The following is a 15,462-nucleotide window of genomic DNA, read 5'->3' as shown; positions in this document are numbered from 1 at the left end:
TACCCCTCTGTGAATCTGTGAATCTTCCTCTGGATGAAATGCACAGTCATATCGGAAAGACTTAGCTGTCCACGTGCAAGGATGTTCCCTTATGCGTGTGGGCTAAGAATAACCTCGTCAGGTATTGGTACAGAACTATTAACGGTTGATAAATAACACCCTGTGCTGGTGGTCTCTGAACTGCACTGTAAGCAAAATGAGATTTGCTTACATGAGGTAAGTAGGCAAGTGAGATTTGAAGATAGTTAATCCTTGCCTCTTCTTGAACCTCCTGACAAGCAGTGTTTTTGGAACCAATTCCAGTGAGAAGAGGTCACAGTGACACTGTTTTGGTTGTGTGCGTGTTGGTGGTTGGTTTTTTTTTTTCTGTGTGGTTGTTTTGTTTGTTCGTGTCTTTTTTTTTTTTCCCGTCTGCTTCTTCCATCTTTTTGTTAGGAGTGTTCCGTCTTTAACCTCCAGCTGGGGCACCTTACCCAGAGGTAAAGGGAAATTGGTTTCTGCAGCTACAAGTACGTGACGTTGCAGGCTGCTTCTGGCAAGTTGGCTGCTACATGACATCTGATGGGATACTCAGAAATGTTTCTCTGTGTGTGTGTGCCCAGACTTCCAGCGTAAGTCATGACCTAGCAGAATGGATGCTTGGGGGGCTGCAGGCTACTCCCAGTGCTGATTGAGAACCCATATTTAAGGGCTCAAAGCTCCTGGAAAGTGTGAGGCGGGGGGAAGTGCTGTGGGAAAACGCAGTTTGAGTGATCAGTATGACAAGCAATTGGAGATTTAAGTTTGTATTGTATGTGTTTTGATAATATTCCTTTTGTTTTCTATGTATTGCTGACTTTCCTTACTGGGTGAGAGGAGACTTCTCCGTTCTTAATTTTCTTGGCCCATGTGAATACCTGTGCAGATACAGGATATCAAACTCTTGTATTTTTTGTGATTAATATATATAGTGTGATAAGGTGCTCAGTAAAAATAAAAGGTGCTGCCACCATAAACTGATCAAGAGCAGATTGTTGCAAAGAGAATTTAAGTACTTGAGATTGAACTTGGTTGATCCTATGGATGCATCCAAGTTGTCAGGATAGCTACTAAACACCTCCCACAGTTCTTGGTTTTCTTTTATGATTCCATTTCCCACCTCCAAGAACTGCTTATCACACTCAGCCTCTGGAAAGGAGCATCAAGGAGGTTAGTATGGAACTGTGGGGGTTCGTTGCAACGGGAGCAGCTGCGTGAAAGTGCCGAGAACAAAATAGTCACAAAAAGCCAAGGTCTGAGCACGCAGTTAAAGTTAACTCATGGGTAGCACCAGATCTAAAGCTTGCCATTGCCCTCAAGTTTCTGGGTGGGAATTTTTTGGTTTTCTTTTAATGACTGAGTATGACCTAGACACCACAATGAGACCTCTTGGGTGCTGATGGTCGTACCACAGCGTGTGTGCCAGCCACGCATTCGTTGTGTCTCTTAACATGAACATCGAATGCTGTTTCCCTGAAAGAGGTAACTGTGACTTGTATAAATGATACAGTTCTCTTCACAGTAAATATTAAGTGGAGTGATTTATAAAACTTGCTGTTGTATCTTGATAAAAATGGCAGCTGTGAAAATGTTGGTGTTGGCTTTGTCCTTATTTTTTGTTGTGCTTTTTGGGTTTGGTGTGGTTTGTTTTCAGAGGTTGTTTTTATTTTAGTAGGTACTTTTCAGGTGTGTTTGTTTATGATGCTGGCTTTTAAAGGTCTAAATTTTTTTATTTCTTAGAAAGTTCAAATAGATCGAGCAGTTTTCATTCTGCTGCACAGAAGCTTAGAGATCTGAGGGTGAGACGGGTGAAGAGGGGCAGGCTGCATGGGGTCTGGGACATCTCGGAATTGGCTTGATGGAGGTGCGTGGCGGGTGGTGAATGTACTGATGAAGGTCATTTAGAACGAGTTGCATGTGCACTTCAGCTCACAATCGCACTGATTGAGACTTAAATGGAACTCTGCAAGACTCTCTTGAAAGACTAATTAAAGCACTAGCAAAGCTGAGGGGAACATTTTGTGACTTATTTATTTATTTAAAGAGAAGGAACCCTTGTATAATTTCCTGTAGAGCTGTCGTTAATGTTTTTTATGGTCTCTCTGGGTTTTTTTGGTGTGGGTTTTTTTGGTGTGTTGTGTGGGGTTTTTTTTTTATTTTTTAAATACATCACTTATTTGATTGCTTCCTATTTTCAAAGCAAACAGTATTATCTTGTTTGTCATTATTAAGTTTCTGGTCATTCGTGTCTCCTAATCACTATAGTTATTTTGGGGTTTCTTGCCCTTGAACCAGTGGTACTGCTAGCCCCAAAGCTGCCTAGTCCCAAGTTGCATGGGCATTACATATGATAACTTTGGAGTTGGTCACCTCTTTTAGGGTTCATTTTTAAGCTCTTCCGTGCCATCGTGAGGGTTGAGACTGTATAAAAATAACGACAATTTACAATACAGCGAGTTACCAGATGGCCCTAATTAAAACTGTGGGTATCTGGAGTAGATCCTAGATAAAAACAGACACTCTCATGAAGGTCCCTGTATTGGAAAACCTGGAAATCCAGTCATAGATGGTAGTCCAGTAGTACAGAACTGCTGTGGGTCCTGTGTTCCTGAGAAATGATGAATAATGGTTAAAGAAGTGTTGATAGTGGCTCAGAGTTGCTTGGTTATAACATGGGAAGGAAATGATGATATTTCTGTAGTGTTGGTAATGTTTTAACTACTTCAGGAATACTGAAGCAAATCTGCTGTTTTTTCCTTTATAAAAAGTGCTGGATGAACTCACAGGTTTGCAGCAGGAGGGGGTAAAGTCTTAGTATTGATGGCATTCAGCGGGATACACACTCGGTATTTGCACAAAGCAATCTCAGAGGAGGGGATGGTTACAGTAGGGGTCAGTTTGGTCCCAAAGAAAAGTACTGCTTGGAACAGAAGTACAGGAGAGCTCACTTTGGCAGGCCCTACCTATGGATCTGTATTCATAGGCGGCTGCCTGATATTCCACTAGTTGGGGAGGCAGCTGAAGGAAATCCTTTTGGTACTATGAAATAGCATTAGATAGTGTTAAAAATTCAGAGCAGGCTTAAAATATTTCGTAAAATGCAAATTATAGGAAAAAAAACCCCACCTTAGGCAGGGTTAGGGCTGGCTTTGTAGCTCGTGGGGGAGGGATATGACCTGTAAGCATGCTGTGTAAAGAAAGCATGAGTTCTGTCTACTCTTCTAAATCACTGAAGTCACCTGCGTCTTGCTACCCCAATATATGTCACTATTACTTCAATCTTGATCGTTCAAGTAGGCAGAAGTGAATTAAATTGCCACTTGCCATTGTTTTTCTATTGCCTAAAGCAGATTAGATGGGCCTGGTTTACAAAGCTCCTATCGTGCCTGTTTTGGAACTGTTTGCTAGAGTGCTGCATTTGTATTGGTTCACACACAGAGTTTTGCTCAGAATTTGTGAGTAATTGGTTGGGCTTCCAAAGCTCTCTCTAAATATCTGCACACAGTTTTAATGAAGTTTTTCTGTGATTAGTAAGTGACCTTTTGTTTGGAAAATCGAACCACACAGCCCTTATAACACATGGTTAGAATTGGATAGGAAGAGAAATGTTGCTATTTGGGTGATTTAATAGTGCTTCATGTCTTTATTGACACTGGAGAGATGTAGCAGCATTCTGCTTTGTGTACGTGCACGTGGATTGCAGTTAAGTTTTGGCTTTTTCTCTGCAAAATGAACAGTGCCTTTCTTTACTCCTGATCGCGTTCCCACAGAGTTGAAATCTAGGGTTTATATTGTGCCTTGGATTAGGACATTTAAGCTTCAGCTCCAGGGTGGTAAACAGGTGTGGTTCGGTAGCTGAGCAGTGGTGATCATCCTTCTGTGATGGCTCACGGCTGCTTTTTCGTTATGCGTGTCAGTGAAGGGGAAGCCTGAGTTTTCTGGGCAGACTTTTCATTGACATCGAATCTGTTTTCCCTGCAAGCTGATCAGTGATTATATTGAGGCAGGTAGAAGTGTAATGTTTCATGTGTAAGTACAAAGGAGAACATAAGCCTTGATGTCTTTTCTGTTTTACCACTGGCATATTGGTTTATTTTGTAGTTGTTAAGCCTCTCCCCAACTTCCTCTCTTGCTTTCAGTTTCCCCTTTATTTCTCTTGCCCACGCAGCAGTGAAAACTGCAGGGTTTGTTGACACAACTGTTTGGCACTGATATGCAAGGCTTGTTTAGAGCTGAATTTCCCGAGGACTTTGTTTCTCTGTTCTTTTCATAAAAATCTGGTCGGGTTGTGTGCCTTCCCATTTGCTTTTTAAATCACATTTTAGGTACAGTTTAGCTAGGAAACCAATTGAAAGAACTCATCTTCTACAGTCACGTTGTCTTGGGTAATGGAGATAACTCCAGAAAGCATGGTTGCTCTTCTTAAATGGCCTGTCAACTGGAGAGTATGTAGCTCTGCTCATGCCTTGCATTCCTGTAGGCAGGAACACATTAGATAAATTAGGCAAATGTTTCATTCTTACCCTTCTACTTATTTATTCTGTTTCATTCTGCATTTGTATTCTGTTGACTGTGTATCAGAAAAGTCCTGGCGTAGGTCCAGCTCAGCCAAGCTGTATGCACTGGCTGTTGACTGGGAATAAATCTGTACAATAGGGAGACAAAGATGATGAGAAATTACTTCTCTTGCATGGATGATAGTATAGGTGCAGTTAATGCTCCACGGTGTTTGCAGTCCCAAACAGAGCAGCATTCCTCAGGAGACTTGTAGAGAGATATTGCAGGCAAGGAAGTCTAATCTCAGTGAAATTTTATGTGCATTATGTCTCTATTTTGTACTTTGCACGTTATGAAAGTACAGTTCAATCTAATCGCTATGCAGGATGTTCCACAAGTAAGGTAAGAGTGTCCAGAACGGATGGGGTTTGTGTGTTCATGAGCAAAAAAAGCAATCGCCCCTTGCTTTTAGTTCTAATTTGTATTATTATTGTTAATAGACAGGAATCAGTTGTTAGGAGAGGTTAGGTTGGTACTAGCCAACTGATGTTTGGTGTAAGTCATCCCACTTGCCAGCATTTTGCATGTGCCTCTGGCTGTGTTTCTAAGTGGCTGACTTTGGGTGGACCAACCTGTCCAGAAAAGGAAGACTTCACTTCCCCATTAAGAGGTGGCGGCGCATAAACGACCCAGACTTTCTGTCTGCCAGCCTGGGACGTGTCTGGTTTTGGATAAATAATGAATGCCTTTAGGGAGAGCACATGACGGGGAAGGTTTGATGCAGTGTAGAGAAGGCTGTAGGGGATGTCTGAGTATGTAGGAGGAATGGAAATGACTGAGGGAAACACAGCTAGGTATTCAGCCGCTAGAGAGAAAAGATCCTACCAGAACATGATAAACGGCTTTCTGAGCATAGTTGGCTGCACTACCTGTGCTGATTGGTAATGAAGACTACACATCATCTTCATAAACCACTGCTCTGCAGCAGAACGGAGTATTTAATCCAAACTGTTCCAACTTGTTTTGAAAATTCTGTCTTGTAATGATTGAAACACCCTCCATGATCCACATTTGAAAACAAAACATAGGATTTGGGATTGAGTAAGAGGCTTCAGTCGAATTAAAACCAAACATCATCTTTACATTCCTGTTCTGAAAATTAATTAAAAATCTATTTTTTGGCACCTTGAAAAAGATGGCTTGCATTATTAGGACAGAATTAGAGCTATTATTAGGGTAATACTATTCCAACTTATTTGCTGCCTCCTGGATAGACTAGCAAAAATCAGTTGTTACACAGTGCTGCCTGTCTCTGGTGGCCACATCGCTGTGTGTCACTGAAAACTTTTGGGCTGACCGTGTACAGCTCATGGTCAGTTTTTCACGTACAGAGGCAATGGGCTTGGAGCAGCTCTGTGAGTAACTGTTGCTTGACTCTACCGAGGACAGCAGCCTCCAGCTCTGGGAAGAAAGCAGGCAGTATGGACTGTGGCAGGAGACACTGGTATGAGATGTGACAGGTCTGAGCCTCTGTGTAACACCTTAGAGCCTTCCACTGAAGACCAGTCCTGGCTGCCTTTGGAAATTACCGGGGCGCCTCTTGGGTGACACTGCGTCTGTCTTGCTGTAACCGCTGGCATGGTCACTGTGCTGGTTTTGGCTGGGGTAGGGTTATTTTCTTCACAGTAGCTGGTGTGGGGCTGTGCTTTGGATTTGTGCTGAAGGCAGTGTTGATAACACAGGGATGTTCTGTTACTGCTGAGCAGCGCTGACACAGAGTCGAGGGCTTTTCTGCTTCTCACCCCACCCCACCAGCGAGTGGGCTGGGGGGGCACCAGATGTTAACTAACCGAAGGGATATCCCACACCATATGACGCCATGCTCAGCATATATAAATCTGGGGTAAGAAGGAAGGAGGGGGATGTTTGGAGTTACAGTGTTTGTCTTCCCAAGTAACTGTTACACATGACGGAGCTTAGCCTTCCTGGGGATGGCTGAACACCTGCCTGCCCATGGGAAGTGGTGAATGAATTCCTTGTTGCACTTTGCTTGTGTGTGTGGCATTTGCTGTACCTATCTTTATCTACCTGTCTTTATCTCAACCGGGAACCTTCTCACTTTTATTCTTTCAACTTTCTCCCCTATCCCATCAGGGGTGCACCTACCATGATTGCCAGGGGCAGTGGGGACCTATTTGCCTGTTCAGTGGCAGGAAGAGGAGTGTGTAGTACGTTACTTTATACAAGTATAGTCCACTGTACCTCTCCGAACTCTAGGCCTGATGCACTTTCTTTGTTAGGAGCCTGATTCTTTCATCAAAGTGAAACCAGTAAGAATTTTGGATCTCCTCCACCCTTTGGTGTCCAGCTTGCATAACGCTTAGGGCTGTGAGTGGGTGACAGCGAATGCCTTCCCCAGTGGGCTGAGAGGGGTCCTGGTTCAGAATATTCTCCTGCTCCTTCTTGAAGCTGAACCAGGAGTAGCCAAAGGCAAGAATCTGCCTCCATTGAAGACAGGCAAGATCGACCCTGACTTTAAAGCATTTAGAAGGATGGAGGAAAACTGTGGGTTTGATCCCTAATTGATTTTTCTTTTTTTTTCATCTGTGATGGTTTATTTGTATATAATATGAGCATATTCCAGCTTCAGTGTGCTGATCAGAGGACTTGGCTTGAGGCAAGTTCTCTTGTCCCCTCCCTGAGTGGTTCTGTGATCTCTGCAGGCCTGAGATGCTCACATCCAAGCAAGTGTTGGTACTTAATTTGGCCAAGAGGTGAATCACCAAATCTGAGATCTGGCCGAGAGGCAACTCAGATGGCACTTGGAAGATGCAGGTTCAGACCTATGGGACCGAGCAGCAACCGAAGTCCAGGGCCTCTCACCCCGTCTGGGGTGAGCATGCTGCTCACAGGGGTATTGCCCCAAAGGGGGGGTTCTGTGCACATGCTGAGTTCGATGCTTTCCAGTTTGATGCTTTACATGTGCTCCGGTTACTGGTAACGATATGGTCGGTTCTCACCTGCCGAAATCCTTAGGGGACTTGCCTGGCCAAGTGTCTTTGGGGTTTGGAGTCAATTCACCTTTCTGTGTTTGCCATCATGATTCTACCCTCTTTCTACATCTGTGAGTGGATCTTTTAATCTTTTTCTAAACTGGTTTCTCAGATAGAGTGTAGACGGCTGGTAATGCCAAGTCTGTTACTCTATAGGTGTCTTGCACAGACCAGTTTGAAGTAGGCTGCAGGTGGCAAGCTGAAAACTGCTGTTCTAGGAAGAGTCAGGTCAAGCAGGCCAGTTATTTACTGGGAGATTTATTTGCCAGTAAGAAAGGAAAGATGATAACTTAGAGTCTACCTGTTAGATACTGGTTTCTCAAACTAGATATGATCCCAAATCCTCTGCTTAAAGGTTCAGGTCTGCTTGCTCTACAAGAATGTATTTGCTTCTTGAGTTCGTCTTGTCGTTTGTTCTGAAAAAACTGGATTTCACAGGAAGTTCAGTGATGGAACAATTGTGTCTTTCTTATTTGGAGAAACATCTTACTCTCAGTTGCTATGATCTCTATTTGATGCAGTTTTAAAATACTGTATTTCTGTTTTGGCAGGTGAAAACAATGATAGGACAATCAAATTTGGAAGTGTATCTTAACACCATTAAGTAAAATCAGCAGGATTTGAAAAATGCACATGGTTTAAGGTGTTTCTTTATTGAAGTTACTTACCTGATAATAGATGTTGGACATTTTATCAATCACTAATTGTGATACAAGTGGTATGGAAGTTCTCTCTCTTTTTTCCTTCCTTTCTTCTTTTCCCCCCCCCCCCCCCCCCATAGGCAGGAAGATCCACCGAGACCTTTTTTGCTGCACCCATGCTTGAGGAGCACTGATGAAGAAGTAAGATTCCTGCAAAAATGTTCTCAGATTCTGGTGTATTGTCTTCTACCCTCAAAGGATGTCCAGTCTGTCAGCTTGCGCATAGTCCTTGCAGAAATACTTGCAACAAAAGGTAGATCAAAGACCAGAAATGATTAACCATTTGCACCTGTACAGTATTAGTGATTACAGACTTTGTTGTGTGTAAGTCTTGATGCTCTGCTTTTAAATTCTGAAATTTAATTTCTGTGATAACCAGTAAGGTGTTTTATATTTGCAAAATCAAGCGTGTACTTACATGACTCTCCTGAATCGACGCAAGGCTGTTTAGCACCTTTCAGGACAAAGCACAGTTTGTCCATTCCATTCCTCTAATCACAGAGGAACACTGTTGCATTCTTCCATCACATTATTTTTAGAGACTATATGAATAATTCTGGCCTTTTAAAATTTATTTACATACGTAGAATCATAGACTTAAGGATGTGATCATAACTGAATCCTGATACCAGATTTAATTCATTTTTTAGACTTTGATTTATCCAATGTTTGTTTGGTTTTTTTTTAATTGAGGGTTTTCTATTTTGCTTTTTATCTCATCAGCTACACTTTAATCTGATTATAAATTCACTGGTCTTTTTTTTTATGTCACTAAAGTCAAATTCAGAAATTGTGAAGACAAGTATATTATGTGAATCAGCTTACTTTTAATTTTCATTTACAGTGGCTGTAGTGCCGTAGCCGTCAAGGCACACAGCAGAAAGAACAAAAACACTTGGAATTTTCCAAACAGCTCAGCTTTGTCAATGTACATCAGATTGTGTAATAGAATAAACACAGAGTTTTATCAAGAAGGTACATCCAATGTCAAATGTACTATTTAGTCCAGAAGATATGTTTTGAATTTTTATCAACTTGCATAATTATTTTTGTTTTTATCTGCAATTTTCTTTTGAAGGACAGCAGTTATTCTTCAGCATAAGGATTTTGTTTTAAAATATTTTTCCTCTCCAGTACTGAAACCAGTGGTGGAACTGCTGAGTGATCCAGATTATATTAACCGAATGCTACTCAGCCAGCTGGAGTACAGAGAACAGATGAATGAGCATCAGAAGAAAGACTACACATATGCTCCTTCTTATGAGGAGTTCATCAAGCTCATTAACAGCAGCTCCGATGTTGAGTTCCTGAAACAACTGAGGTATTTAATGTTTCACTGTAGCTCATTCAGAATGGAACGTGCTTCTTTTGCCAGCTCATTACTGAGACTTGAATGAATTGGGATTTGCTTTTTAAATTCAGTTTTAGATTTCTTTATCTTCTCATGAAGCAGAGACAGTAAGGATGATAAGCCGCAGCATTCATTAAATCTCTAATATAGTCAGCTTTCTGGTTTGGTGGCAGAAAACGTTAAAAATTTCTGCTTAGTTGCATGCGGGAGATGACTGTGCTGTTGAAAGGCATACCAGACCCTTCTTTACAGCTTAGATAAAGTAAGATGTTGAATTTCCACTAGTGTGTGGTAACCTCCTCATTATCTTTAGGAAGTGTGACTGGCCAGGGTGTCCTGGTGACTGTGAACCGTAGTGACCCTGTGGACACGGGGCTTTCAGAGCAGCAGTCCGTTCTGTGATGTGGAAAGAGGGGGTTGAGTTCTGGCACATTTTACCACCAGATTAGAGGTTTTCCTGGACTGTTGCCAGGAGGTGTTTCCCAACTGCATCCTTCTTAACCATGTTAATAAACTCTGAAGAATTCCTTAAAGACTGAAAAAAACCACCCTACTGAGCTCCCCTCACAAATACCTCATTGCTTTTTCCTTCCATCTTTCATCATAACATGAGGTACTGCTTGCATCTCAAACCTGCTTGCCCAAGTACAAGATGTTTATGCTTGTCTTATCTTTATAGCTGAGGTGTTTCTCCTCTGATTTCTGATGGAAAGGAAAGGACAAGGAACAAATGACTGGGAAGCAGGGAGCAGTTGTAGGATCTCTTTAGTTGGTTTTGTTGAGCACACTGAATCTTTGGAGGACTGTTAAAACCATTTCCAGAGTGTTTGTCCTAATCTGTTACCACTGACCAGGACTGGTGTTTTTGCCTTTTCCCTGACTCCCTTCAATTGCTGCCCCAGGTCAGCTTTCTCTCCTTCATGGCTGCAGCATCTGAAAGACAGAAGTACGTTGATTCCATTTGGTGCACGGTGTCACCTGTTGTCACCCAGACCTTCTGTTAGACTTGGCTTGATCAGGCCAAGTGCTGGTTTACTGAGATGGAGTATGAGGGCTGCATAAATAACCTCTTACTTTCTCTTGTTCTTCTCTCTGATTCTGAAACCGCTTGCGTTTCTGAGATGGGAAAATGCATTTAGGTGACGGTGAAATGATCTTGTTGCTTGGCTACTTATTGTGCATCTGCTGTAAAATTTGCTCTTTACTCTGGGCCAGTGTGCCTTTCCCGAGAGCAGAAATTAGTCTCTGTTAGACTCTGTCTAAAACCTAATTGACATCATATTTATTAGCATAATCACACTAATGGATCTGCTTGTTTCAAAAGAAACCCAACTCTTGTGGTGGTGTTGTTCAGGCACATGAATGCTCACTGTGCTCTCTTTTTAGCTGATAGGTCACTCGAAATTGTGTTTTCTAATATCAGTAAATTTGCTTTATGAAATAATGTGGCTTTGGCTGCACTTAGGCCTTTCGTTTCTAGCCTGTGGAGTCCAACTGACATAATCTAGAGACGTGTTCCTCTACACCCTGAGTAATGTTCATCAGTCTGAGCTGATCAGTGTTTGAATGCAAAATGTCTGAGAAAATGTATCTTTTCAAAGAGAAAATGGGATTTGATTTTGGAGGCGGTGCTCATCCTTCCTCTGTACAGAGCCAGGCTCTGGGAAGGTGGTTGAAGAGCATTCACCTGTGGGAGGAGGGATTCCTGTCCTGTTCAGGTGCTCCCACAGTGCTGAGAAGAGAGTGAGATGGGCCAACCTGGAGTCATCTAGAAGTTATGCAGTATGTTTTGCAAAGCTTTCATCATTTAGCAGTGAAAGTTCACAGATTTATGTCAAGGAAACCAAACAGCGGTCCCTGTGTGGATGGGGGCAAAAAAGTGATGTTTTAAATGAACAGACTAAATGATATTTCAGATTGAAAATCACAACAGTGATTTACAGGAAAATCTGTAAAGAAGGAATTAAAGAGGAGGAAACAAATAAGCTGCTGTGCCACTGAGGAGCACACAGTCCCGTCGAGTGACGGCAGCAGGGAGAATGCTTACAGTCCTCTTCCTACAACAGATAAATTACTGGCATGTTGTACTTCAGCACGTTTCCCAGTTAGATGCTATCCTGAGTAATAATAATACTCTGTTTATTGGAAATTCCTTTTCTTGGTTTTATTTGGAAATTGTTTTTGATTGCCTGTTCTGAGCCAGTACTGGCATTCGTGAACCATAAAACCTCCTCCTGTTACTCCTAATGTTGCCACGTAACATCTTGGTAAAGAACAGATATAAGTAGTAACAATTTTCTGTGTAGGCTTAGCTCTGAGGGAAATTTATCACAAGGCACTACAGTTGCTGGGAAACTCGGGTTTTGGGTTTTGTATGGCTGGATGTTTCCAAAAAAACCCCACTTTATCTTTGTAGATTAATTACTCTCTAGTTACTAAAATAAACACAAAATACATTGCTCGATGAAAGAGGCCATGATAAACAATTCCTCAGACTCTTGAGGGACTGTAGCCAAGGAAGCTCAGAGCCCGGGGTGATTAGTGCACATGCCATCACAGGAGGGAAGTCCCATAGCTGTCCTGTCGACGGATTTCATTAACAGAGCTTTGCTAGGCTCTCGTGATTGGAACCAGGTATGTGTTACCGGGTAAGGAGGGGAAAAATCCCTGGCTGGACCAGTGGGAATGTGTGGGTGAAGGGTGTTACTGCTCATGGGAAGCTCCCGGGGTGATTAGTGCACATGCCATCACAGGAGGGAAGTCCCATAGCTGTCCTGTCGACGGATTTCATTAACAGAGCTTTGCTAGGCTCTCTTGTGATTGGAATCAGGTATGTGTTACGGGGTAAGGAGGGGAAAAATCCCCGGCTGGACTAGTGGGAACGTGTGGGTGAAGGGTGTTACTGCTCGTGGGAAGCTGGAAAAGAACGGGAGGCTGCGTGCGTTGGATCTCCTGGTAAGCAAGTGTACCAGCTCGCTGCCGTGCAGATAGCTCGCCCTAGTATGCTACTAGGCTTTCCTAAATCTTCCCTCTCTCCTTGCTTGGCAGCGTTGCCGTCAGAAGAAATATTGTGTTGATTTTTCTGCATTGCTTTTATGGATTTTATTTTTAAAACTTACTTAAGTGACGCAGGAACTACTTAGTAATTTTGGAGATATGTCTGAGTTCGCTGCCGGTTAATGTCTGTAATGGGCCTCTAACATTTGGTCACCTGATCTCTTAGCAGAACTTCTCTCTACTGCTTTGTGGAAACACCCCTTTCATTTTTATAAGGGACATTTGGGGAGTTGATTTTTTTTGTTCCCCATAAAAAATAATTTTGAAGGAGCTGTTTGCGGTTTGGTTTTTTTTCCTCTTTCATACCTTTGCTTTCAGAAAATTTGGATTTGTTTGAGGGTGGGGTAAATCCCAACCAGCAAAGCTTCCAGAGAAGGGCCCATTGCATGGCTATCTTCAAACATCCTTCAAATCCCCTCTTTATCCTGTTTACCTTTACTGTTGCTCGTCGTGAAGGGAGACAGTTTTGTTCCTGTTTTACCAGTTTCCACAAAATGTGTTGTCCCTATTTCTTTCAAGAAGAAAAAGTTAGAGTGAAATTTCACCTTCATTTCCCCTCAGATTTAAGCTAGCATGGATAAATTGGAAGTCTGCCACAAATAAGGAAGAAAACACGAATTCTTCCACATCCCACGTGAAACGAATTTCCTTGCTCTGTCAGAAGATGACTAGAGATAAAAAGGGATGAGTTAAAAACATAGCTGAGAATAAATAGTGATAAGAAAATAAACCAGTGAACTGTTTTCATTCTGCTTTGAAGATCAGCATTGTATTTATTCTTTTATTTATTAGTGTAGCAGCAAAAGGTCACTACACCAATTGTGGTAAGAAGGACCATTATCACTGGCTCTGTGTCATATATTACCTAAGAAATGAGGGAAAGGGATGAATAGAACAAAGAATAGGGAAGAGATAAGGGTGGGAAGGTAGAACTAATGTGGATGTGAGCCTGTGATTGGTACAGTTTATCAAGTACAGTTCACTTTTCAAAAATAAAATGAACACTTCACACTTAAGACTGCCTTAGCCATTTACATGCCAGCACCACAGCATACGTAGGAGCTAGGCTGTTTGGGACAGACTTGGAGGGAGAACGGGTCGTGGTCTGGCACTGTGGCCAGGGTGGGATTTCTGTGCACTCTCACTGAGTAGTTATGGCCAGAGCCCAGTACCTGGGGAGAAGAGAGTAATGCCTTTGAGCATCTCCCTTACTTAAGGTAATACCATGGAATCACAGAATGGTTTGGGTTGGAAGGGACCTTGAAGACCATCCAGTCCCAACCCCCCTGCCATGGGCAGGGACACCTTCCACTAGACCAGGTTGCTCAAAGCCTCATCCAGCCTGGCCTTGAACACTTCCAGGGATGGGGTATCCACAGCTTCTCTGGGCAACATAATATAATAGGGAAAAGAAAATAAGAGATGCTGTATTGATGATGAAAACATGTAAAACCATGAAGGTGAACAAATGGGAGTAAACTTGGACTGAAAAAAAGGTGCAGGTGGGAAGTACCTTCCACGTGCAGAGTTCACTGGGTTGTCCGTACCTTGTTTGAGACATCCATGTTCACAGTTACCTTTCAACACCCGAGTGAGGTGGAGGAGCGTTGCCGATAACGCATTTACAGATGATGTAACCAAAGCACTGAATGTCCAAGTGGGCTGCCCAGAATCGTTTGGGAAGTCTGTGTCTGAGCAGGGAATTGACTGTGAGGCTCTTACACACCAAAACACCATCCTTGCTGTGAGGCCGTGCTTCCCCTGAAGGACTGGGCAGGAGCTGTGGTGGTGGATCTAAACAGCCAAGGTACTGTAATGGCAAAAGGAAATAGGGTTAGAGAAACTCTAACTTCCCAAACAGTTCTTCAGGTTTCAACTTGGTAACTAAAGGAGCTGGGTAGAATAAAGATTATGGCAGGAAAAAAAAGAAACTCTGGAAAAGTAGTTTTAAGTGAGCTTATGTGTGTGAAACTGTCTGTACAAAGAGGCAGAGACAACCAAAATCCTAAAAGAATTAAAGGAGGCAAGAAGAATGAGGGGAATGAGCATGGCTTTACATTGTGTTCCCTGAATATTAACTGGCCGTGCAATTGCTCTCAATTGCCAGCAATTGAGAGAAAGGGGCAGTATTATTGTTAGTGGGATGTTTTCCTTTTCCTTGAAGATCACCTTTTTTTCCCTACTCTACCCCATATGCACGCTGCTCCTTAGGTTGCAGATATACCAAGAAATGAGTCTGTTTCCAGGTGAGGAAGTGTGTTGGGTTTTAATTGTGTGCTGTACGAAGAACACATTACACAAGATTAATCCAATGTTGTTTTTTCTTTCTTCTCTCCTCCCTCTTCACCCTTTTCCCTTACTGTTTTTTAAAACTAGGTATCAGATTGTAGTGGAAATAGTTCAGGCAACCACAATCAGCAATATTCCCCAAGTGAAGCGGCAGAAAGGTAAGATTCCATTTTGTTAAGTCACATCTGTTGTTTTCATTTTGAAAAGCTTTTTGAACTCCTGACATACATATGCAATCAGTGTGTGTGGGATTTTTAGACAGATTTTAGGAATGCTATGCCTTTAGTATTTCAGTTCTGTTTCATTTGTCTGATTCTTCCAGAAACTCCCATGGTGTGATTATCCCCCTCACCCATCTTCATCTAAGCTGATGGATCATGAGAAGAAAGGTCATATCTATGATGCATTTATTTTCAGAACTTGCTGCAACTAGGATTTTTGGCATTACAGATTTGTGTGCTGAGAATCTTGCTTCCTCTTTTTCATACAAGCCATT

At 42.3% G+C, this 15,462-nt stretch overlaps 1 protein-coding gene across 1 annotated transcript in view; it reads left to right on the top strand.

The window, feature by feature from the left end:
* The first annotated feature begins 4,894 nt into the window (after window positions 1-4,894).
* SNX25 (sorting nexin 25) overlaps window positions 4,895-15,462 on the top strand; it is a 53,710-nt gene continuing 43,142 nt past the window's right edge. Inside the window, exons 1-4 of the mRNA XM_010157840.1 lie at window positions 4,895-4,917; window positions 8,350-8,522; window positions 9,404-9,590; window positions 15,054-15,124. Coding sequence (XP_010156142.1) covers window positions 4,895-4,917; window positions 8,350-8,522; window positions 9,404-9,590; window positions 15,054-15,124 — 454 coding nt within the window. The remainder of the gene's footprint in view (window positions 4,918-8,349; window positions 8,523-9,403; window positions 9,591-15,053; window positions 15,125-15,462) is intronic.

The sequence above is a fragment of the Eurypyga helias genome, unplaced genomic scaffold, assembly GCF_000690775.1.
Source record: "Eurypyga helias isolate BGI_N326 unplaced genomic scaffold, ASM69077v1 scaffold17560, whole genome shotgun sequence".
Lineage (NCBI taxonomy): Eukaryota > Metazoa > Chordata > Aves > Eurypygiformes > Eurypygidae > Eurypyga > Eurypyga helias.
Note: the sequence above shows the minus strand (reverse complement) of the source record. Positions and strands in the feature narration are given on the sequence as shown.